At 42.5% G+C, this 24,835-nt stretch overlaps 3 protein-coding genes across 5 annotated transcripts; 1 reads left to right on the top strand and 2 right to left on the bottom strand.

Annotated features, from left to right (window-relative positions):
- Window positions 1-1,315: 1,315 nt before the first annotated feature.
- rad23ab (RAD23 homolog A, nucleotide excision repair protein b) lies at window positions 1,316-10,721 on the bottom strand. Its single transcript, XM_030373089.1, has 10 exons — window positions 10,478-10,721; window positions 9,676-9,757; window positions 9,091-9,170; window positions 7,987-8,558; window positions 7,404-7,450; window positions 7,082-7,209; window positions 6,432-6,558; window positions 4,637-4,848; window positions 3,196-3,348; window positions 1,316-2,991 (listed from the first exon to the last, which is right to left on the bottom strand). The coding sequence occupies exons 1-10, from the start codon at window positions 10,544-10,546 to the stop codon at window positions 2,878-2,880; spliced, it is 1,584 nt and encodes a 527-aa protein (XP_030228949.1). The 5' UTR covers window positions 10,547-10,721; the 3' UTR covers window positions 1,316-2,877.
- Window positions 10,722-10,976: 255 nt separating this feature from the next.
- Window positions 10,977-17,467, bottom strand: calr3a (calreticulin 3a). The gene is made up of 9 exons (XM_030372010.1): window positions 17,200-17,467; window positions 16,611-16,712; window positions 16,191-16,394; window positions 15,910-16,004; window positions 15,036-15,245; window positions 14,426-14,539; window positions 13,491-13,634; window positions 13,234-13,326; window positions 10,977-12,269 (listed from the first exon to the last, which is right to left on the bottom strand). The coding sequence occupies exons 1-9, from the start codon at window positions 17,291-17,293 to the stop codon at window positions 12,048-12,050; spliced, it is 1,278 nt and encodes a 425-aa protein (XP_030227870.1). The 5' UTR covers window positions 17,294-17,467; the 3' UTR covers window positions 10,977-12,047.
- A 606-nt stretch (window positions 17,468-18,073) lies between these two features.
- Window positions 18,074-24,756, top strand: c12h19orf44 (chromosome 12 C19orf44 homolog). 3 transcript variants are annotated; one of them, XM_030372007.1, is made up of 11 exons: window positions 18,074-18,634; window positions 18,723-18,878; window positions 18,991-19,127; window positions 19,475-20,030; window positions 20,569-20,785; window positions 21,080-21,088; window positions 21,222-21,289; window positions 21,410-21,905; window positions 22,252-22,341; window positions 23,137-23,303; window positions 23,846-24,756. In XM_030372007.1, the coding sequence occupies exons 1-11, from the start codon at window positions 18,494-18,496 to the stop codon at window positions 23,933-23,935; spliced, it is 2,127 nt and encodes a 708-aa protein (XP_030227867.1). In that variant the 5' UTR covers window positions 18,074-18,493; the 3' UTR covers window positions 23,936-24,756. The 3 variants fall into 3 exon arrangements, with proteins under 3 accessions (XP_030227867.1, XP_030227869.1, XP_030227868.1); XM_030372009.1 differs by lacking the exon at window positions 21,080-21,088 and having other exon boundaries at window positions 18,075-18,634; window positions 21,225-21,289; XM_030372008.1 differs by lacking the exon at window positions 21,080-21,088 and having other exon boundaries at window positions 18,075-18,634.
- Window positions 24,757-24,835: the final 79 nt, after the last annotated feature.

Genomic DNA, 24,835 nt, shown 5'->3' with positions numbered 1-24,835 from the left:
ACCCTATCTTAGCTAATATACAGTACATGTTTGTAAACAGCAAAATGGTGCCAGGACATTGGTTGATCCGTTAATGTTGGTTTAAAAGCCTTTGGTGAACAAAACAAGAAAAACAAGCCATAATTTCTGTTTAATAAGAAAGATATTTTGTTCTTGATGTTTTGGGGGATTTTAGCCCAGCACGTTTTGGTCACAGAGGGAGATAGATTGGACTAGTGGAATGAGTGGAGACATGCAGTGAAAACGTGACATGAAAAATATTGGTATTGTTACACATGTGCACATGTAACAACATAACCCTAGATGTTACATGCTTATTAATTCGTCTCGATTGTAATTGTGTTTAATTAAGGTAACAATATGTACAATCGACTATAAGTTGAGAATCTATTCATTCTAGGGGTAGGCCTATGTCAGATGATGATCACTGATTACGTGATTACATCATGTGTGTTTCAGTCTCGCTCGTGCATTTCATGTACGGTGACTACGGTTTGAATTCCAGAATTAGACCTGCCAAAAGAATTACAATTAACACCTCACTTTGCAGACTCAAATCGAGGTGCTAGGAAAGGAAACAATAATACTTGAGTGACTACAAGAACTTCTTCACCTGGAAGGAGAAGAGAGCGATACAGGCCACCAGAGAGGCCTTCTACATTGAAGCCAACTTCATCAAAGCCCAGAACATGGCCCAGACGTGGAACACCGTCAACACTGCGCCCATTATGGTGGTAACATTTAATGAAACCGGGATCTGAATTAGAACTGCTGGTGTTCCAGTGTGGGATGAAACTTCTGAAATTCTGGATGAAGTCAGAAACCCTACTGATCCAACTGGCTTCTTTTTCTTATGTATTCTTATGTATCATATATATATATATATATATATATATATATATATATATATATATATATATATATATATATATATATATATATATATATATATATATATATATGTATATAGGGACTGGGTTAGCTGATTGTCTGTACTCTGCAGCGCTGTCATGTACTTAAATTTGGAACTGGTCTACCAGAACGATATGTACAGTTAACAGAGGCAGGAGGAAGATAAGCTCTTGTGTGAAGTCGAGGAATGCTGGTTTGAATGTGTTATTTTGTGTGTGTGTGTGTGTGTGTGTGTATGTGTGTGTGGTTTTTTTAAAAGGTTTTACATGTAGTTGTATACAACTATGTTATTTAATATACCCCCCCTCCCCTTTGGAGCTCCGTCCTATCTGATAATCAGACACAATCTCACTATGAATTGAGTTAACTGCAGAGAATCCTCTGGAAGCATGACCAATGCATACTAGTTTGCTTTGTAAAAGCCATTTATTTTACACAATGCTGAAACAAGTTTTTCCACATCTATTCAGCAAAACGTCTTGGTATATTTTAAGGCTATAATTTATAATTGTATTTAAAAACAAAAGTGGTAAAACCAACACATTTTGACTCAATACAATATCACACCACCCTAATCCTGCTATACCATGCTATAAATAACCTTTCAAAACAAACTCATGCAACCCAAAAAGTTCTTCAGGTGAATTAGGGCACATTTTCTAAATTATGTGCAGTCTGTTGATACCATCCATACAAAGTAAACATTTTCCAGTCTGAAATTTGTTAAATATCAGACAAAAAAATAACCAAGGCAACGAAAACACTCAAAGCACATGCTTATTTTAAAGGTCTTATTCAATCTTTTGGCTTCTAGCACTTCTTGGAATTCCCTTTAGTCCATTTTCTACAGACATAGGCTTATTCGTTTCCAGCATTTACAACTCTATTGATACGACACTCTTAAAACAATCTTGTTTAAGAACAATAAAATGAAAACTAAAGCTCACTATGCAAAACATACCTGTTCGTTTCTTTAAAAATATAAGGCATGTAGGAGCAATGGCCCAATCTGCAAGCTTACAGCATAAAGATCCGTATTAAATACACAAGACAAACTGAAACATGGAAATGACATATAAATATTGGATTTCATATTAGAAGTCTGGGACTCTGTCTATTGTAACGACAACACGCCAACATGATGACATATTGTCAATGACAAGATATTAAGCCTTCATCACATTAATAACACAAATGCATTCATGTCATCTCACGTGATCCTGTGGTGTATTTGTTGGTATAAATATCTATGTAGATATATACTTATATCTATAGATATATATCAAAATATATATAATAAATTACAACCAACACCTTAATGGGTGTTAACATCAACAGTTTCTGTATTGTATTGGCTCAGATAAGGGCCAGGTGATTTGACCAGCCATAGACTTAACCTCCCCTAGCAACTATGTAAAATGCCTTATCTCGATATTATGTTTTTTGTCAAAGATTGTCTATAGAAGGCTTTTGTTTGTGGTTTCAGATTAGTTCTGTGACTGTTGTCTTATGTCTGTCTATGATGACTTTTCAAATGTAAGGATGACTTTCCAATTATTTCACATGGTTGGATTGCCCATCTGGTGAACGTTGTCACCTATGATGACAAACCCATACCTTCTCTTATAATGAGTGTGACGAGACAGCAGAGGGGGCAGCGGTAATCATAGTAGCAGCAAATAGAGATGCAGTGCCAGGGACATTGACATCATCACATCGGTGTGGCGAACCGGCAGCGGCGCAGCACAGGTAGCTTTTAAACAGTGTGTCAAACCTTCAACTTCACTATCCATTCCTCATCATCCCCACCTCACCATTACTGCCGATGTCACTATCAACAGCCTCATCACCGTAGATCCATACCCCCTTGCCCGGAAAAGAGTGCGCTCCTTGCAAATGTCCTTTCCTTCCATCCCCATCAAGGACCTCATGTGGTGCAGCGTGGTCTCTCTGTGTTTCGGACTCTCATTCGTCGTCCCACGTCTGCTGGAGCAGGAAGTTTGCGGCAAGGTTCTCGTTCTTCTCGCAGGCGAAGTAGGCCTGGATGACCAGTCCCTCCGGGAAGCCCAGGGCTTTTAGCTGAAACATGATGATGCACACGTTTTAGGACACTCACTCGAATGCTGCTAACCCTGGTGACACCTGGGATGGCAACTGTGGCCACAACTATAGAGAAGCAATCACAGGCAGACAGTCAGACAGACAGACAGACCGACCGTCCGACCGACAGATAGACAGACAGAAAGAGACAGACAGACAGACTAGTGATTCCCTCGTTCCTACCCTCTCGATGGCCTCCTTCTCCTGCGGGGTGACCTGGATGTAGTTGGTCTGTGGTGACCCCTGGCCCGCTGCCCCCTCCCCTCCAGGGGTATCCCCCCCACTGCGGGGCTCGTTCAGCATCTGGACAAAGCGCTCCTGATGCTGAGTGATTTGCTTGGAAACAAAACAAGAGACAGTTGTTAGAACACATAAAGAAGAGGAAAACAGGATTTGTAAATAATGAATTGTCCTCCTGACTGCATGTGGCTGTGGCAAGTATAGTAATCTGTAAACATTACAGGTATTATCTTAAGGAATTAAAGATCCCATTTGTAAATGCCTTGCAGGGATAACGGTGTAGGGTCATCTTGTGGTGAGGGTTTTATACTGACTCTCTCTGACTCTCAAGGGAAAGATATAACTTTACCTGCTCCTTGACATGGCATGGATCTTAAATTCTCTGTAAGTCTCTATGGATAAAGAGGTACTCTAAATGACAAATGCATTGCCGCAAAATGCAAATGAGTCTCATCATCTGTTGTCACTAGGGCTGTAACGATACGCGTATCGAAACCGAAATCGCGACACTCAAAGCCACGAACCTGTCTCGCGGTGTGAGAAGGCAGAAGCGCGATACGCCCTTTCTAACTCTCCAGTCAAATTGTCCGATTGAAATTTGCTAATGATTTGTCTCAATAATAGTCTGCTGACACCGCCCCCCCTTATCGATGCCGTAAGTATGTGACGAGATGCCCACTCTGTGATGACAGCTCTCCGTGGCTACGGATAACGCTCGTTATTGCGACGTTCATGTTAGATGTTCATGTTTTTTCCCATCTATTGAAAGTTAGGCTATTCAACATGTTGCATTTTATACGGCCTGATTATGTCATTATTTAAGCTACGTAGCCTAATAAGAAGTGCTAATAGGATATTTGACTAAACAAACCAAACTAGTTGAGGGGTTTTGCCTACCTGCAAGCATCCTCCAACTGCAATCTTTGGTTATTTATTTATTAATTTAGCTATACTTTAATAGCATTCTTTCTGTTTAAATCTGTTCAGTGTTCCAAATGATTTGTTATTAAATGTTACATTAAGTTAATTGTTATATAAGTGTTGTTTAAATAAAATGCTATTTAAAGTTAAAAAAATTGTGGGATGTATCTAACCGTGGTTCAAATATCGTGATACAAACCGAATCGTGAGTTGGAATCGAATCATAGCGAAGGGGTTTTATCGGCCGAAACTGGGTTTAGATGGCAGAACCTCAGGCTTCGCAGTCAGCTCACCTTCATGGGCGTTTCATCTTGCGTCTTTTCTATCTTACACGAATGGCCTCTCGTGTAAAATGTCGTGTGCTTTACACCAATTAACGGCCAATGAAACCGAAGTCCCCCAACCTCAATCTCTCACACCAACACAAACCCACACGAGTCAGTATCGAGTGGGGCGGAGGTACCTGCAGGAGCCGGGGGTTGTCTCGGCCAAGTTGTTGTAGCAGGGCTGGTAGCAGAGAGGGGTTCTGCTGGATGATCTGCCTCATCTGCTGAAACTGAGGCTGGCTCCTCAGGAACTCCAGAGGGTTCCCTGTCACTGTTCCCCCTGGACTTATATCACCACTTTCACCACCACCGACCAAAGGGAGCAGATTTACAGGCAATGCTGCCCCTGCTGGGGAGGAGAAACAACATGCATTCAAGTTTAGGCCAAATTAAACTTCTGCCCCCTGGGTCCAGTTTAAACAAATTAATACAAATCTGGATCAAATTGATCCGGATTTGGAAATCCATATGTTTTGCTATCCAGGGTCACCTGATCCATCTTACTTTTATGCCAGTTTTTAAAGGAACATTGGAATGGATCACTGATCCAAATACCAAATTTCAGGATAACCAACTGAATCCACCCTTACGAAGGGATCAGGATAATCCTGTTTTTTTGGATCAAATAAATCCCAAATCGAGTTCAAAGTTTTGAAAAAACCAAAAGGGCAGGTTTGATCCAAATCAAATGTAAGATCGGATTACATGATCTGATCTTAGTTCGGGATCCCTCTTTTGCTTTGAAAAACCCCATTCCAAGATTTGATCCAATCCGTGATCCGAAATCCCACTGGATTACTTTGGAAAAATGGTCTGAGGATATATGCAAAGGACGGGAAGAGCCACATCCCAGCTCAAGAGATCTGTATACTCCCCTTTTGCCAGTCTTGGACCTATGTGTACGTGAAGATGCGCATTCCTCCCAGGGTTTAGCAGGGAGTCACCTTCTCTGCAAGGGGTTGTTGCGAGTCATTGCTGATTGATCCAGCATGGAACCAGAGTAGTTTTTTGTTTTTTGCTAGACGGCCAGATACAAGAATAAAATGAATCTGCTCTGCAAAATCTTTTTCACATGGATGCATTACCTTTTCAAACATCTTCAAGGTTCAACTACATCTGGGGTCAGAGACACTATGCCCCCTTGTTTACATGTTAATGTGACATGGAAGAATAATTGTAGGCAGCTCTGCCAAAAAATCTGAATTTGAGACATGAAATGTTATTGAAATATGCATTAAAATATGATTTATTATTAAAAGTAAATAAAAACATACACCAGTTCAAAGGGTTTTGTCTGGGTGTTGAGGGGTGAATTGGGATTGGGCAAATGTCTTCCTATACAGGTCCCTAGAAGTGAATATTGAAGACAAAAGTAGCCTGGAGTAAAGACATATTGGCACATGAACATATTCCTGCATACCGTGTAATAATACAAATGTGCGCATGGAAAGGATACATTATAATTGGTAGGAGGGGTTGTTCGTATACCGTTTCCTGCCGATCACCAGCGAGGCGGTCACATTCTGATACAATTGTTACGTTATCAGAAAGCGACTCATGTGTTATAACAGATACTCTAACCTGTTACACTACCCGGACACATCTCAGACCATCTGGTGTGATTATGGTTTAACATTATGCATTTCATGTTAAACCATGTGCATCCCTTATAAAAGGATTGCTTAAAGTTTTTTCAACGTGGACTCTATATTCCCAGCCGTTGGAGCCATGATTGGGCTCAATGCTTGTTTGTTGTCCGCCTTGAATGCTTGTTTGCCGTCCGTTTGTTGCCGGCAGCTAGACCCAAAATGATGGGAGAACAGGGTCCACGTTGAGAAAGTTGTCCTTTGATAAACGGGTGTTTATGTGGGTGAGTGGGTGTGTTGATGTGTGCAGCAGTATGTATGCGTGCGTGGATGTGTTGGTGCTTACTGTTGGGGGGTGCTGATGCCTGTAGGGGTTGATCCGGGGGGGCAGGTGTGGAAGCGGGGGGGTTGGATGGAGCACTGAGCGTCAGTGGCTCTTGTTCGGCTAGACCAGTAGGATCTGCTGGCATACCCTGCAAACAACAACGATGATCCTTTTCTTTATATTACCAGACAGCGGGGGGGAGGTGCAGGATAGTCTATTGGTCCGGGGTTTTTGACTCCCAGCTGAAACGTTCGGGGTTCAAACCCCCAATGTCCGCAGCCTGCCTTTAGATAAGCTAAAGTGTCTGCTAAATAGTAAATAGTAAGTGTAGCTCACCCTCTAGAAAGTGCTTGCTCACTGCCCCAACAGCACCCACCTACAGAATGTAGCCAAAGTTGGCCAAAACCAATTTAACATGTTAGCCAAACAAATACAACCTACAAGTACCTTCAACAGCAAAAGACCACCGGTATGGCACACTGGCCCTTATTTTCTGTCATTTGTTGGTTTGTTTGCATTTGTTGGCTTTTTTTGGATTTGTGGCTGTTTGTTTGGGTAGCTTGCAAGGCTAGGCATCTTACATTGACTCTCAACGCTCTACGACACTCCGCAAACTTGTGGTGTGCCATCGGGAGACACACAACACTGCAGTGCTTATGCGTCACCCTCACCATGAGAAGATACTCCACCGCGCGGTCCGGGTTGTTGAAACTGGCCCTCAGGGCAGACACCACCAGCTGCCTCTCATAGCCCATGGACATGATCTCCGACACCAGGTTCTCATAGGCCTGGCCCGTCACTGTGGGGGAGTTAGAGAATATCAGGAGGCCGTCAAAAAACGGTAGACCAATAGAAGGTTATTGGGTTGGAAGAGATTCGAGGAGAACAAAGATGCAGAGAGGAAGGACGGAGGGAGGGGAACACCAACGCTTAGACAGAAGAGGGCGATGGAGGACGGAAGTACGAAGGAAGGAGTTGATACACATTCATTACCGAGTATTGAAGCAGCCTCCTCTAGAAGATCCAGATCGTCCACAAGCCTTTGAGAGAAATGTGAAGACAAATAAACAGTTAATGAATAAAAATAGAAACAACGTTCTTTTCAATCTGCAATCCAATCTGCTTATCTACTATGACAGCTAATAGCTGTCATAGACATAGCTTATTATATTAATACTATATTGAAAAGCATATTTAATCATAGCTGAATTATGACCGCAATGTTTACAGATAATACTGATTGATTGCGTCAATACAGACTAAAGCAATCCAACTATAATTAGAGGCGTCTCTTTGTATGTATGCATGTCTGTCCGCAACCGTTCATCCGATCGAATTCAAACTTGGAAACACAGTGTTGAGTGTGTTCGTATAGTTGTTTGTATAGGCGCTCCACAAGGAAGCTGCAAGCAGCAATACCAGAGTAGAGCAATCAGCCCGTTCCCAATGGGGACGTTTTCAATGGGAACTGCACTCAAAAATACTAAACAGATTTCCAGTCTTATTTTGATATGGTGCTACTAAAAGAGTACGCAATCGAATGTCACGTAGAATGAAGCCTGTATTGTTCACCGACCCAAAAGCCCCAGCGTGGACTGGCGGCGGGTCAGATGCTTCAGTCTCAGTCTCTTCCCGGGGCTTCTCCTCTTGCTGTTCACCCGCGACGGGGCATTCGCCCGTGTTAGGGGACTCCTCCGGACCAGCGGCCGACGTTACGGCCTGCTCCGTGACTTTAACATCTTCCTGTTCATTGGAAACTAAGCCTTGCGTGGCGGCTGGGGAGGCTGAGGAGGCTGAGGAGGCTGAGGAGGCTGAGGAGGTAGAGACTGCAGTGGCAGGAGGAGGAGCTGGAGCTGTAGCCAAGGTCCCATTCCGAGGGGCCTCCCTGTCTGGCGTTGCTCCCGGAGGCAGAGAACCCGCCGGGCTGGCTGAAGTCTGGGTTTCAGATAGGGCCGCTGAGTTTGTGGTGCCTGGGAGCGGGGCGACGGAAGGGGCAGGCACCGGAGTCATTGGTGCTGGTACTGCTGCCGGGGGCACTCGTCTCGGGCCAGGGGCCTCTGCTGCTGTCGGGGTTGGAGACGGGGCTGGGATGTGCTGAGCCGTTTGGGAAGCTTGAGGGGCGTTTTTTGATGAATTTGACGGTTTGGGCTGGGAAAATAAAATAAAAATGGCCGAATGGACTTTGTCAAGGTCAAGGTTGAAATGGACACTCTCCATTAAAATGGCTGAATGTGACCCTGAACACATTGGGGCTTAACGATTTGAGAAAACCTCAACAAAAACTTCTCTATGGGACGATAATCTTCTGTGATGTGCATTAGAAGTATAGACCTGTACAAAGAATGTTAAAAATTGATCTAGAAAAGAGTTTGTTGGGATGTCTCACTCAATAAAAACATTATAGGGAATTTATTTGGTTCCCCATTACATTACAAACCTATCAAGTTTATAAAAGCATATCAATTTAACGTTCTTCAAACTATTACAACACTGCGTAATACTTTCGCAAATACTTTTCAAATGTAGAACTTATGATGATATATTTCTAGTAATATTTGTATCATAACAAATATTTGATCAAATTAAGGCAGAACCAGAATGGGCATTATGTATAACCCAGCAATTAAACAGGATCAGAGAAGGTGAAAGCAGGAAGGGTATTACACTGAAAAGCCCTTACCTTTGTCACCATGACCACTACAAAGTTTTTCTCATCGATTTTGTATTCTTTCAAGGGAACGTCATCATTCAAAATTTTACCTGTGCCAGAGAAAGAAGATAAATCACGCTTCAACTCTTTTCAAAATGTATATCAGCAAAACTATAATCTAATACAACAATATATAAAGTGGACAAACAAAAACTGTACTGTGTCAAATCATTACTCCAAAATGTCAGCCACAATTGTAATTTTGCCTTTTAAGTATGGCATTTGATTCAAAGACTGTTTTGTCTCTTGAAAGTTAAGCCTACAATCAAATTGAATATCTACAACAACAACCAATTTATGCTGAAAGTCAAACATCTGTGTAATAGCATTCAGTGACATAATCTTGTTATATTGTGTATTGAGTATCATATCATATCACATAGTATCATATCACTCATCATATCAGCAAACACCGGCCAAATTACTTCCATTCAAAGGTTAATATAAAACTGATGGATTATTCATGGGCTTTAATTAGTCTAATCCAGCTCAATTATAAATCACATTTTTGGTTAGTGCCACTGTCACCACTGTAAAATAGATTATCTGGCTCACCTGCATAGATTAGTTTCTGCCCCGTCACCGGGAAGGTTTCTTTGCCTTTCTCCTTTTCTACCTTCTCCTTTAGAGACTTCACCTGAAATACAATGACAGATAAAACATATATATATATATTTATATACACACACACACACACACACACACACATTTATACATAAATACATAAAGTATATACACACAGACACACACACCTGCCAGGTAAACCCCACAATTATAATTTAGCAAACTCTGTCAAATAAATTCAGTCAACAAAGGACATTTAATGTTCTCATTTTGTAGCATGTCCAACACAGGCTACATAATAAGAGATAACACATAATCGAAACTGTCATCTACATCTAACTCCCAATGTTAACCATGTATACAGGTCTATTTGAAGTAGGCCTAACTAAAGGGTGCATGGGCTGAGCCCCTTTTCTAATAACCCATTCTATAGAAGAAAATTCAAAGTGCCATACTATAGCCTATGCCCTCTGTTCAGTCTGCAGCAATGCCTAATACAATACTTCTACATCCATTGAGAAAAAAAAATATTGCACAGTCATTCGCGTTGGGACACAGAGCTGTTGAGGTCAGGATTACAAAACGCTACCAGAAAACACGATTCATAAATCGCACTGCCACATTTTTAACAATGAGCATAGGATCCTTTGAACAAAATACAACAAAGTAACCAGCACGCCTGTGTTGATCATGAAATCGCCCTCAGCTAGGCCCTCCTCCTCCGGCTGGGTGAGACTCCGTCCCCCCTGACCTGCTCGTGTTTACTTCAGCCCCCCCCCTAACTTCTACTCACCGTCCATTCTGGATCTATCTGAATCTTGAACGTTTGCTGCTGAAGGGTCTTCAGCGTTATCGTCTGCATCTTTCCAACACTATTCGTTGAAAGAATGGCTGTCAGGAACCCCAATAACACGGCGTGCTAGGGCAGGAATATCTTTAGTGTTCCCTTCCCCTTCCGACTGTGTGGTTTGTATGCGTGTGCGTGTGACTCAGCTGTCTCGCTGGGCAGTGGAAGTGGGCTCAGACGCCATCTACTTGCTGCTTGAGACAAGGCACACTGGGGGCGGAAAATAGGGTTCCGTTATGCGCGTCCGTCGTGCGGTGGTTGATGCCTGCGTGCGCTCGTAACAAGCGCATCTCACCACCGGAATGAAACGTATATAATATATGTGTATATATATATATATATATATATATATATATATACATGCATACAAATCATCACTGTGAACCCATCCTGAGGATCTATTTAAGCCTATTGGAAATTTGGAAACATGCAAAGACAGCAGATGTCACAGAATCGAGAAAGGCGTTATTTTATTGACTGAAACCGAATTAAGAGACAGTTGGCATTTTGCGTAAAGATCCATTAAAGAAGAGACGTGAATCACAGATTGCCCACTACAGTCCCTCGAGAGACACACACACACACACACACACACACACACACACACACACACACACACACACACACACACACACACACACACACACACACACACACACACACACACAACCATGAATTAAAAAATAATTTATGAATGCACCAATTACAATTGTCTGTGCTTTACATCAATGTCAAGTTGCAGAAAACTACAACTATATGGATGAATAACGCTATATTTCCCCAAAAAGTGAACATTATGAGCAATGCTGAGTTGATTGATGAGTGGATCGATATAATTTCAATTAAGGTTTGAAGGGAATAACATACAGCTGTTGACAGTGGTTTAAAACAAATAAAGTACAATACGTAAAGGCATTCCGCTGAGTAGGTGACGATAAGGTAAACAAAATCAAAGTATCAAGCGAAAGACCGTGTGAAAATCTTTGATGAGGTCATTTCCCCATTTACTTTAGTACTATATCTTCATCTGTTGGTCAGGTTGTCATGACTTGAGTTGACCAAAGGAAGGTCAATACGTTGGGCTAAAAAGGCTCATTGAATGCAAATAATATTAATAAAATCTGTTTAGTTCATCTTACACACTCCCGTTTACTTAAGTCGATTGGGCCATTTACGAAAACAACACCTAAATCAACCAGCATTATGAAAAAGAGCATGGAGCTGACACAGTAAACCAACCTAAATGGCTTCAAGTAAAGCTATCTTAAACTTTATAAACAAAAATCCTCAAGGGCAGACAACGAATTGTGAAAACTTTTTTTTCAACCTCAGGGAAAAAAATGAAGTCAAATTAAAAAATAAAACTATTTAACTCCTCAACTGCTACCACTGTGAGGCTAAGGCTGCTGCCAGTGTCCATGAGGTTCTGCCATTTTGATGTTGATGGTGGCGTTGTTGTTTCCCTGCTGGGAGGAGATGCCCAGCAGTCCCTCCCATGTTGACAAAATGTCCACCTCTACAACTCGTCCTTCTTCACGGCTTCCTCCTCTTCCTCCTCCTCCTCTTCAGTGGGTTCCTCCCCTTCGTCGTCTCCCTGCTCCTCATCCCCTTCCTCCTCGTCATCTTCGTTCTCGTCTTCCTCATTGGCACCATCCGTATCCTTCTTGTTCTTCTCCTCCTCTTCCCTCGACTTCCTGTCCGCCTCCTCCAGATCATCCCTCATCTTCTTCTCTGGTTCCTGTTGGGGGAGAAAATAAGCCACTGTAAGGAAATGGAAACTCACAACAGCGCGTGTTGTGGTCCTTTTGAGGAGCTTCCAAATTTTTTAAACACAGGAACATCGTCTTCTCTAGTCAAAACCATTCATGGGACAGGAGCAGCGTTGCATGGCAAGTTAAAAATGTTTCTGGCCCAATGCTTCCTTCTGTCCTGGCCCCTTGACTTCAAAGTGTTTGTACTCTATTGTGGAATCTTGAAGGGTGTCTTTGAGGGCTTGGCATCCATGAAGCTTCAAGAGTTCTACTGGGCCCAGTGAAACAGTCATTATTTAGTCCTTAAAGTCTATCATGTTCACCTTCAACCAAAATATCTATGCACAATATTTCAAATGTATCTTTATAGCCATGCAGCCTATTTGGCCGCAGCAATTCACTACATAACCAACCCTGCTGTACTATGTACATCAGTATTCTAAGTGGCACTTCATTCAATGGCAGGAAATGTCACAGCCAGTTTTATGCAAAAACTGTGGCATGTGTAGAATACATTTTGAGTGAGCTCTTCGATGGCGTGTGGTAATATGAGTGCTCCATGCAAATTGATTGGCTGTTTGGGCAAATGAATGTCCAAGGCAATAAAATAATAGCTTTCGGCGGTCAAAGAGGGTTTAAGTGTATCTCAAGTGAAAGCATTAGGCTGCTAACCGTCACTTAAGGACCAAACACGCATTCCATGCAACGTGTCACGTGGCCTCGATTTGCAGACACTCTTGAGACACTCATTGCAAAAGAGACCCTAACCCGTTTGCTAGGCCAATTGGTTGGCCCTTGAGCGGTTTCTAGAGAGATTGGCTGTGTCGAGGGGGGAGAACGGACAGCTCTGTGGTCTAGTGGCTTGCTGCATCCCTGGATCCGAATGCAAATTAAATGAGGGAGCTTCATCTGTAAAAGCCACTTAGCATCAGTATTATCAAGCTGGGCTACCTTAGTTTTGCCCCAGGTTTCTTCCCCAAACTCCTCGGCTTCTTTGACGTCATCGGCAATCAGGAAGTTGTCGAAGATGGTGCCAGATTTTACCTATTCAAAAATGAATACAATAATATTTTTAAGGTACATGAATTGCCTTGGAAACAAATGACCATTGGTAGACAACACTTAATAATAACTTGATAAATTGGGATAGTGATCGAATAACAATTGCTACTCCACACAGATCCGGATGGTTTCAGGAGCATCTTTACCTGCCACAAGTCAAGGCCCAAAACGGAAATGCTGTCAAACTTGTACATGGTGTCGTCAGCAGAGTACTCTGGGTTGTCGATCTCTGGGTGAACCCAGGATCCCTTGAAGTCAGGGTTGTCGATCTGCTTGGGTTGCCACTCGCCCTTGGGGAAAAAGAGAAACACTACAGTTAATACTGGAAGTGGGCTGCAGCTCTATAGCCCCACAATTTTTTTTTCTGTGTGTTTCAACTAACCCATTCTTTCAATTACACCTGCTGGGAATGTATTTGAGAAATCTCTGCATTGCTTTTTTTATAGTGCTAAGCAGAATGATGAAGCACCTCTTAAAAACAAGAACATGAATCAAGGGGGAAAGGGAAACACAGCGGGTTGCAGCGAACAGCATATCAAGCCCCTGCAAATGTGGACCCATGTCTACGATGACAACATAACTTGCACAAATTGACACCCTCCACCAAACTTCCTTATGCCAGTAACTAAGCAACTGGACAGGAAACAGGAGGCAGGTGCAAGCATGGTAACCGCTGACGACCATCATTTGGAAAATAAAAGATACAAACTGGCTCAAGTGTTGGTGTGGGGGAGGGGGGACTTTTGTTATCATCTACAGTATAGCTTAGCTACACCTTAGACTCTGAAACACTATCCCTGATTGCCCTAAGATTTATTTTGACAGGAGGTGGAAAGTCAAGGTCCTCCCTTTTCCACCCCAGAGGAAATCGGCTTACTTATTCTAAAAATAAAGCAGGATCTGGGGAGCATTTTATTTTGAAACACCTCCCTACCTTACTCCAACTAATAATTCATATTTGATGGACTACAGTTGTAGAGCAGCCTCAGTTTACTTTTTTATTCGAAAAATAAATCTTTACGTGGCAACCGTCACAAGTTGATTAAGTCACTTCCCATACAATTGGGGCAGACGGGTGTACCTGGTACTCTGGGTTGGCGATCATGGCCGGCTCCCACTCTCCATCCATATCCTCGTCCCAGTCGCTGGGCTTGGTCGCATCAGGGTCGGGGATAGTCTCAGGCTTCTCCCAGTCCTGCAACATATTGACACAGTGAACCCTGATGCACCAATCACATCATGGCCTCATACTTCTGGCATAGGTTATTCTGTTTTTCTCCTGAATTGGTTCAAAGAGGCTCGGTCAACCCCAAGAATTGGTGAACTATAACATTCTACTTGTGACTAGCGTGACTGATTTCATATAACATTTAATAATAGATATTAGACACTAAAATTATATAATGCAGCCCTTTGGCCTACTTGAAACTTACATCAATTAGACACTTTAGATACTTAATAATGTAGGATTCATAGTAAAAGCATATATTTTCAATAAAATTAAATCTGTTGTCTGTACTGTATAATATTACGACTTATATTCTGTATATACTTCAGTATAGTTTTTGGGAGTTTATTGTCGTTTTAAAATGTTGATCTCTTTTTAGGCCTAATTTTACTACTATTATTATTATACTACTATTTCCTGTACTCCCATACAACCCGTGAGTGAGTGCTGCGTGTCTTCCTACCTCGGGCTTGGCGTCGGTGGGGTCGTCCATCTTCTCACGGTCATCCCAGTTCTCTGGTTTCTTGGCCTCTGGGTCCTTGATCTTCTTGGCGGGCAGCATGTCCCAGTCCTCCTCCATGCTGCCGGACTCCACCTTCTCGTTGTCGATCTTCACTTCGTATGTCTGGTCCGGGTTCAGGATCAACGTGTACAGGTGAGTGAGCTCGTCATCCTGGATGGATGGAGAGAGAGAGGGCAAGAGAGACAGGTGAGAGAGAGACAGAGAGAGGAGTCGAGAAAACAAGATATTTAGTAGGATTGAACTAAAAACCCAAAATAAGAATCTGAATATCACAGAGGGATGAATCCACTGCACACCTTCCATTTATCTTGTCAAGAAAAATGTAGAAAAGTGTGTTAATAGACATCTCAACGTTAGCCTACACACTCTTTCGTGGAAAGACTATAATGGGCGTGGTCTGAATCCCCGCCCCCCTCCTTGCAGTTTTGTGCAGTTGGTACTTCCTCAAACTGTCACAGCCTTTTGAGTTGACGGCGCTTGGGTATGTAGCCAAGAGGGTAAATAGACTCCACCCATTTAAGCTGCTTGAATAGGAGGAAATATATGGAGTGATTCTACTTGAGATTTGATGGACCAAAATAGTACATTCTGTTGTCTATCACTTTAATAAATGGGTGAAAAGGTGTGAAGAGAGGGTTCCATTTGTTGTCTCAAGTTCAATAATGTGTAATAAATCAATAATGGATGAGAATATTCTATTCTATGCATGGTATTGATGTTTTTGGAGACCAACTTTCGAAATGTTTCTTGAAGAAATTGATAGTTTCATGAGGCATCCCCTTTAACAAAATAAACAACACATAAAAATAGATACCTTGCATTTGATGTCCTTCTTAATGAGGTGGTTCTTTCCTTTGTAGTTGAAGATCACATGCACCTTCTTTGTGCTGTACCCACAGATGTCAGGTCCTGCAAGAAGAGCAACACACAAACCAGTTAAAATGATTCAAAATAAATTGTGAGTGTAAAAGGAAAAGAAAACATGCACAAAAAAGATCAATGATTCAAAGTCCCTTTTTTCTCAAACAGGAACCTGACTCAAAGCACACAAATATGCACAGAGCGTCAAAAGCGTACCCGCACACCCACACTCACCGAACATGATGTAATACTGAGAGTCTCCATGCATGTTGGTCTGGTCTAGGTCAGCGGGGAAAATCTTGACGTAGCCACCCCCACAGTCTATCTTTTGCTCATGCTTCACCGTGAACTGGACCACCAGGGGCTTGCCCTCATTGCTAAACGGCTCGAAGCGGCTGGACACTGCATAGAAACGAGCGTCCTGGCTCGTCTGGACACCTTAACACAAAAGGAGTAAAGCGTTTTGTTTTATTCTTACCGACATTCATAGTACATGTATAAACAACCACTTTCTGGTTGCATCTTTATTCATTTGCATGTGGTTATCAACCATTCAAAAGGGTTTCACCCCTGCTGCACCCAATGGTGTTGTCTTTCTTGGAGTCAGTGTGCTGCTCAACAGAAGGACACTTGTAAATGCAATATGCAAATTACCTTTATCTGCCTCGGCATCGCCAAAAAACTTGCCAGCAGTCAGCTTCCACACACCATAATCCGACTTTTGCTTGGACTCAACCCACCGGCTCTTCCAGGCATCTGAAACGTAACATTCCGCCCCATTTAATAACGACATGTTTACTGTTCTTCGACATGGTCTTGTAATAGTAGTTAAGTGGGTTACATCTTCTAAGGACACTAAACTCCTGACAGAGCCTTTGACTTGTAACTGAAACCAAAAGTGAAGGCATAGAAGGTAATGAGTTAACATCAGGTTATAATTGTGTAATGTTGCTTGAACAACGCCACACGGAAGTGTATAAGTTACATTACAGTTGAATACATTTGTGACAGTTTGCATTCACTCATATTTTGTAATAAGGTTAATGACCTATTCTCGAACCACAGGTCTACACGTACTCTATACGCCCTTCAATGTGTTAGCTTAGTTCCGTAAGGTGTGATCAACTTATCAAACATGTTTATCATGTTTCTTCTACCAAATTGAAAAGGAAAATCGTCAAATGTTTTAGTTGTGTGCACTTTAAAAACATTCAACCCACTACATAATGAATTGGTACTGTACCTCCGTCCAGAAACTGTTCCTTGAAGTGCACAGTAGCCTCGATAGTGATGGCTAACGTTGCCAGAAGGACGACTGCTGCGACGGCGAGCTTCATGGTTTGAATCTTCTCCAACGAATGACAGGTAAATCGAGCAGCTCCGGTCTTAATAAAGCAATACACCTTCAAGGAAACGCAGCACAAGAAAGGCTTTACTATCTATTCCTGCACAGATGGCCGCAGGTGATTGGACTAGAGCTTCGCCAATGAAATGAGACCACGAGTTATTTTTCGGAAGTACTCGGATTACATCGAGGGCCTCTCGGAAAATCGCAGGACTTCACCCCCCTCCTTTTCCCGTCGTAGCTCCCATACCCCGTACCAGCCACAACTTCACAAGTTTATACAGACGCTGCTGTTTTTGATGTATATCTACGATGTACCTCATGTCACCTCATGAAAAAAATAAGCTTTTAAACCCAGACTAGCGTTGAAATATATTAATTTTTACAACATACAATGTAGAAAGGGACAAAACAAAAACCATCCCGTTATTCAAATCAAAACTCATAATCAGAGGCAGGAACTTGAATAAGCGTTCTACATAGCCATGTATTTTTATGACATGCATACCGATTCTTTCCCACAACATCAATTTGCATTAAGTATATTATGATAGGTCATGTGCACAGTGAACCAAGTGGGTATGAGTTAAAGTAAGAAGACAATTGCCTTCACAATACCTTATCACGTAGGCTGAGAAAACCTTTCAAATAGCATTCGCAAGAAAGCAAAGTACCATGCAGTGACCGATGTGCAATTTTTTTTTTGTTCGTCACTTATAAGTTTGCCGATTGTTGTTGCCTTGATTATGGTTTGGCTGTTGTTGTTGTCATTATTGTTGTTTAAGTAATTGTTTGTTCTTATTGTTATTGAGTTGAAACTCCCTTTTTAACGGCTATAATGTATACGACGAGGTCCGCGAACACTGTATGTCCTCCCCGCTTTCCGTAGACGCGTCGTAATGATGTCATTTGTAAACAACAGAACACATTTTCTCGCCATGGAAACTATGGGCGCTTAATAATAACATCAGTATTCTTTTATATTCACTAATGTTTTGATCCATTGTTTGGCTCCATTTTTATTTACGATTTGCGTTCACATCCCATTTCACATTGCCAACACTAAAATGTTTTTTACTATTTCACCGGATGACTCGAGACCCCAGTATTTCTTACTAGTATTAGAGCCAATATTTGCTAATAAGTATGCTGATGGATATATGTACATAGAGTGATTTTGCTCGTTACAATAATGTGGAACCGTGACGGTCGAAATTCAGCGTTGGTCCGAGCCCAGGCGCTGCTCTCTGCGAAGAGAAACGACCCAAACGCCGCCGAGCTAACGAATCGGTCCCAACCCCATGGACCTGAAGCTCAGGCATATGGACATACAGTGAGCATTTGGTTTTTACTGTTTTTGTTATTTATTGCGAAGATTACTTGTACAGAGACTGTGTTTACGGGGGATTTCTTTTTCTCAGGGTCCTGGAGGAGGATCAGTCCAAAAGAGCCGCTTTCCCTCGAATACACACATCTTATCACTGGACCTGAGTGACCTGTCCTCTGTCAGCTCAGTCACAGAGCATGGGGAGAAAACCAATACAAATAAGCAGGGCAGAGAAGTGCTTTCACCTCAGGTACTGAATAAAACGATCAAACTGCCATAGTTGTTCCGTGATTTTATCCATTTGGTTATAAGGAAAGGAAACTTAGGAAATAACTATGCATCCGTATGTTTAAAATTTCTAGGATTTCAGAGCTTCAACCTCACTGGGCGAAGGAGGGGGAGGGCAAAGGTTTCTGAAGAAAGCTATACCAAAGGCCATGGCTAGCACCCAGTCTCCTCAATTTAGAAAAAATCAAACACAGCATCCCCCAGAAGGAAGGTAACGTAATACGACACATGATCCAATCACATGATCATAACACAGAGGTAAATACGATTATAACATGAATGGTATCATTTCACAATATTTGAACAATGCTGATTTAATAGTGGGGCAACAGGGACATCTTGTTGCAAATGTATCTATATTATGTCTGCATTGTATGTCTGCCTGTCCAGCATCTATTGCAACCTGAGCTAATGCAGAGCATGGGGAGTTTTCCTGAACCTTTTTATTATTTTTTTACCATCCTGCTCTCATCAGATTTACACTCATTTGGACCGGTGACACCTTAAACATGATAAAGGACTTAATGCAAGTCTGTGCTTCTTATTTCCTGCTTCTAGGTTTGTGGCTTCTTCCCAGCAGGGCTCCCAGAGCGCCGCCCTGAGCAGGTTGGCCACCATTGAGGAGCGCATCCGGGCCCGCCAGCAAGCCCAGCAGAGCACAACCCAGGGGCGTGCCATGGAGGGGAACCCCAATCACACTGTACCTCCAACAGCCCCCAACCCAGGCCCCTCTCCCCCCCATGGACACTCGCCGCCGGAGCTCCCCTCTGCCCCCCTGTCGCCCCAGTTGTCGAGCAACGACCCTGGAAGTCCCGGGAAGCGCTTCCTAAAAAAGACGTCAGTGCTTGCTACGGCCGGCACCAATCTCAACTATTCCCAAGGGGCTAAAGTCAATGTTGAAATCCCTGCTGCTGCTGACGCCGGCTTGTCGGTTGGCAAGTACAGAAGTGGCAGTGCTGTGAAGCCCAGCGTGGTGAAGGCTGAGCCGGCGGCAGGAGATGGCCGCGGAGTTAGCCTGGACAGTGATGAGGAGAGTATGAGGAAACTGTTGGGGGACTCGCTAGACTCGATGGAGGACAGACATAGGGGATTACCAATGAAGACGGTGGCAAAGGTAGTTAGATGGAGAAGTTTACATGAATTCTGCTGGTCAGACTTTTGTGACCAGAATCTAACAAATTGAGGTTGAACAATCAAGGCATACAATTGATATCGGAGCAACTACAAAATTAAGGTGATGTCTAATACTGTTTCCGTCAGGAATGGATTAAAAGCACGCTCTGACTCATATAGTCTTGATCATATTTGAACTAGCCTTGGAACCAGACAAATCGGCATGCTTTATCTTTTTTGCTCTGGCACACCGCTAATCTGATATTGGGCGGGTATTTCACGATAATGTACAGAGGAGCGGCCAGTGGGTGCGCCATTGATGTATTTGCATAAACAATCAAGATGGCTGTCAGTAAGGTGTCAGACGTTTTATTATTCTGATGGTTGCAGGTCTATGCAATTGACTCCGGAGGCATTTTGGTCTGGGCCCGTTAATGTTGATCGAAAATGAACTAGAATACACATTTGGGAATTGGTCTGGCAATGACACACCTAAACCCTTTCCAATAACAATGTTTGCATTGTCCTCCTTCCTTCAGGATTCTAGGGAGAAGCCTGGCCCCGCTCCCCTTTCTGCCCTGGGGGGGGCCTCCTTGTCTTCTGCACATAGCCCCCTGCAGCGCTCCCTGTCCACCCCGTCATCGTGGGGGCGTGGGGAGGTGCACTCCCTGGAGGAGCTCTTCCCCCCGGGGCCCGGGGGTTCGACTGAAGAGGAGGGGCCACGCAGTGGCAGGAGCAGCAGCATCTCCTCAGAGGGTGAGGGGAAATAAAGTGTCAACACAGGCGATGCCGACACAATATTGACATAGCTGTGCCTTATCTGTTGAGACAAAGGATTTGTCTGCCACATCTGTCATAAGCATCACACGCAAACAGCTTTATAAGTAAGGTGTCATACATAAAGATAATTATAGTACCGTAGTTGGTAGTAGTAGCTAGTTAGAATATATGATAAATGTATGATTTATGATACAACACAAGATACAAAAACTGTTTTTTAATTATTAATTAATTCAATAACTTCTTTACCGTATGCATCCGTTCTAGTAGGAGAACCAGGTAAAAGCCTTTTTAATGTTTTGTATGCGTTAGTATCCATTATATTAATTATAATATACTGTATATTTTGAGAGACCTATATTATGAGGTCTTGCATTGGTTTTGTCAAACTCTATGATCCTTCTTCTCCCAGTAGATTTCAAGTTCAACATCATGTCTTTGGATGACTTTGTACCTGATTTTACTGTGGAAACGAAGCAGGTAAGGATGATCAATACAAATACCGGTGTTATTCATCTTTAAGTCAAAACCTAACAACAATGTTGTTTAATGCCACTCTAATTCACGCAATTCGCCTCTCACTCTCTCCTTCCCGACCAGAAAGACCATCGACCATCCAAGCAGCACAAAGCAGAGGACCGTACGTGGACAACACAACCACCGGAGGGTAAAGAAGAGCAGCCGGGAGAGGAAGAGGTAACCGGGGCAGACTACCACAGTGACTTCGAGAGCCTAAGCATTAGGACGGAGCACGACCGAAGCCCCAGCGAGATCTCAGAGCACCTTGGGGCAAGTCCCGAAGACGAGGCGAAGAGGAAGAAAAAGACGCAGAAAGGAGATGACCTCTCTGAGATCTCGGGTGACGGAGACGGCTCGCGTCGGGAGGGAGGCGACGACCCCTACGACGACCCCTACGCCAGTAGTTTCTCCGACCGCAGTCCGAGTGCGGCGAGCAGCTACACCTCTGGCTGCTCCGCGCAGTCCTCGTCTCGCACCTTGACGCCCAGCTCCAGACGCTCCACCGTCCAGGGGCGGCCTGGGAGAGAAGCAGCCACGCAAACACGACCCGACCCGCTGTCCTACAACTGGTCCGCAGGTAACCATACTCCCCTACATGCTAAAGTAGACCCTACTATTGCAACCTAGCACTCTGCTAGGCTAACCTATCACACTGCACAACCACCCCATCATCTGCCACCCTGCTAGGTGAAACGTAGCACCACATTAGAGGAACTAAACAGCAAGTGTAATAAAATAGACGCCTATACACATGATGCCTCTATGGTCAAACGTACAACAAAAGTATTATTTGTTGCAGTACTTCTAAATGCGTAAACGCTGTATGTTAGATAATCATAGTGGTCCAGTATGTTCCTGTCATGATACAGCTACTGCTTCTTTCCCTCTACCATCCTGTGTTGCTCTGACTTCCTGTCCTCCAGGTATGGCTGTTCTGGGCCCTGCGGTAGGCATGGGTTCCGTGGACCCAACCCCCGTGGCCAGTCATACAGTCGGTGCAGAGGCCCTTGAGGGTGAGTTGAGGACTACAGTAACCCACCCCCAATGTTTGTCAATCACAAGTGGCTTCCTCCTCAAGGCCTGGTGAAACAGAAAAGGACGCAAGCTGCTGTAGACAAAGGAACCTAGAAAAACCTGTCAGAAACAAAGGTTTCGTTTCACAGTTTGACCCAAAGCAGACGGGAGGTCTGTTGATGCATGTTGATGTGTTGAATTCCATTGTTCACAGAAAGTCTGTGTCCTCCTTTTACTTGACCTGAAAAATGATATTTGTATAAATATATGATATATATTGTGATATATATGATTGCAATAATGATACGAAAAAAAAGCTGGTGTGTACTATATATGTAAATGCTTTAACAAAGGATACGATTTTCCTACCCATGCTGAAATGCATTGTGGGTTATCCAAGCGTACCTTAGTACTGGGTACTGTAGAACAACGATCATTGCATATTATGTGGAAATAGGATTTTTGACTTCACACTTGTCTCTCTAGAAAGGTGTTTGCCTGTGAGGTTTGACACACAGGAAACATGTAATGAATAGTTTAAAGCTTTTTTCTCTAGGCCATTAAGAAGTTGTTTAAACGTTTCGTATCATTAAAACAAAGGATGATTTGATACTCTATGTTGTCTTTGGGTGTCAGAATGTTGCCTTGGTTTACGGTAAGTATTACAGTTAATAGTTTCAGAGAGTAAGCCACTTGACAGGTTTAACTGGTTATATTCAAGCCATTCCTAAAGGTGTGTGTGTGTGTGTGTGTGTGTGTGTGTGTGTGTGTGTGTGTGTGTGTCCGTCCTCCAGCTTTAACCTCCTACAGCCCGGCAGTGTTTGCCCTCAACAACATGCTAAGGCAGCAGCTAGCCATGACCCGACAGTTTGCCCAAGCCAGCAGACATCTCCACAACAGTGTGGTGCAGGGCCTGGGTCCGGCAGATTACACCTACACAACTCTGGAAGACACCAAACAAGTATGCCCAGCTCATATTGTTCATTTACTCATTTAAATACATTTGGCTGAAAAGCTATCGTCAATTTCAGCTAACTGAACTAAGCACACAAGGAACTCTGCAAATAAAATAAATTAAATGTTATGTAATATTTAAAATACCCAAATTTTTTCACATGTAATTCACATGTTCATAGGTCTTTGTGTATTCTCAGCTCTCAAGGCTTAGAGGAATGATGTTGCTGGTGGTTGATTGAACAAACGCAGTGATGATTGAGGATTGGGTGTGACTTGTTTGACAGGATTTTTTTAAATCCCACAGACAATAGGGCTGATGTGACACTAATGCTTCTGCCTCTTAATGAGTTTCTGAGAAGGCACTGCGCCTTCTCAGAAGCTAGGAAAATATACCCACCAATACTTTTTTTAATTGATAAACATTGTTGTGCATGTCCATGACAAAGAGCCTTTGAAAAAAAGGTGTGATTGTTTTGCACCAAACAACCAGTGAAAAAAGCAGAGAACAGAATATTTTAACAACAACCATTCTTTCTCCAAATATAGTTCATCCGCAAGCACAGGCCACCCAAATTGACTGTGGAGCAAGCATTGGAGGAGGTACTGCAGGAGATGAGAGACTATCACTATATCTGACCAAAATCACCCCAACACATCATCAATAGAAAACGTTTACTGCTAGCTGATGTCCGATAGGGGATGGCGAGAACATCCTTAAAAGAATAATAATGTATTAAAATCTTAAGCCATATCAAAAGATTATTTTTACCAAATGTCATGCGTCACACGGCGTTCATTATCATTATTGATACTATCTCAGTATCTCACCAACATTTCACCCACGCTCCATCAATGAAAAAGTTTGCTGCTACCACTGACGTCTACTAGGGGGCGATGTGAGACTTTAAAAAATAAATAATTTATTAAAATCTTCAGCCATATTATAAATTATTTTTCATGATCATTAAACCCAATGTCCTGTCTCACACGGTGCTCATTATCATTTTTATCTATATTGAATTAATTGCGTAATTAAACTTCCACATTCAATGTGATTATGCCATGTACTGCTCCTGTTTTGACATACCCACACAAAACGAGAATGAAAGTATGATACAATTCTATCAAATCATGTGATGGTTATTAGTTGGGTGATATAAAGCCTTTTTTCTAGAGTTTTAAGTATTCTAATGAGACTGGACATTTTTAGGTCTGATTATCAAGTTATTTATATAATGTAGCACCTGGGATGCATTGCATATCACCAGGAGATTTTTTTACATCAAGCGCTAAAATTAACGTGACATAAAGTGTATATAAATCAAATTACATTGTTTGAGAGTGATTATTGAAATCATGTAACTTATAATGTTGAAATGGATGTACAATGTTTTTCACCAGGAATGCTGCTATTAAAATAAAATTCTGATATTGTGCCATCTAATGTTTACAATATACTGTGTTGAAGTTTCATTGAATTTCTTGTTCAATTTCTACATATCTATCTGCTATGTAGAATAATATTCATTCCATTCA

The sequence above is a fragment of the Gadus morhua genome, chromosome 12 (assembly GCF_902167405.1).
Source record: "Gadus morhua chromosome 12, gadMor3.0, whole genome shotgun sequence".
Taxonomy (NCBI): domain Eukaryota; kingdom Metazoa; phylum Chordata; class Actinopteri; order Gadiformes; family Gadidae; genus Gadus; species Gadus morhua.
Note: the sequence above shows the minus strand (reverse complement) of the source record. Positions and strands in the feature narration are given on the sequence as shown.

Coding starts and splice junctions, on each gene's coding strand:
- rad23ab (XM_030373089.1), bottom strand. CDS start 10,546: ATGCAGACGATAACGCTGAAGACCCTTCAGCAGCAAACGTTCAAGATT. Junction 7,210..7,403: donor GGAGGCTGCTTCAATACTCG/GTAATGAATGTG, acceptor ACTCCCCCACAG/TGACGGGCCAGGCCTATGAG. Junction 6,559..7,081: donor CGGTGGAGTATCTTCTCATG/GTGAGGGTGACG, acceptor TGTTGTTTGCAG/GGTATGCCAGCAGATCCTAC.
- calr3a (XM_030372010.1), bottom strand. CDS start 17,293: ATGAAGCTCGCCGTCGCAGCAGTCGTCCTTCTGGCAACGTTAGCCATC. Junction 16,395..16,610: donor CGATGCCGAGGCAGATAAAG/GTAATTTGCATA, acceptor TTTTGTGTTAAG/GTGTCCAGACGAGCCAGGAC. Junction 13,327..13,490: donor TGGGCCTTGACTTGTGGCAG/GTAAAGATGCTC, acceptor ATTTTTGAATAG/GTAAAATCTGGCACCATCTT.
- c12h19orf44 (XM_030372007.1), top strand. CDS start 18,494: ATGTGGAACCGTGACGGTCGAAATTCAGCGTTGGTCCGAGCCCAGGCG. Junction 22,342..23,136: donor CGGTGCAGAGGCCCTTGAGG/GTGAGTTGAGGA, acceptor TCCGTCCTCCAG/CTTTAACCTCCTACAGCCCG. Junction 23,304..23,845: donor CTCTGGAAGACACCAAACAA/GTATGCCCAGCT, acceptor CTCCAAATATAG/TTCATCCGCAAGCACAGGCC.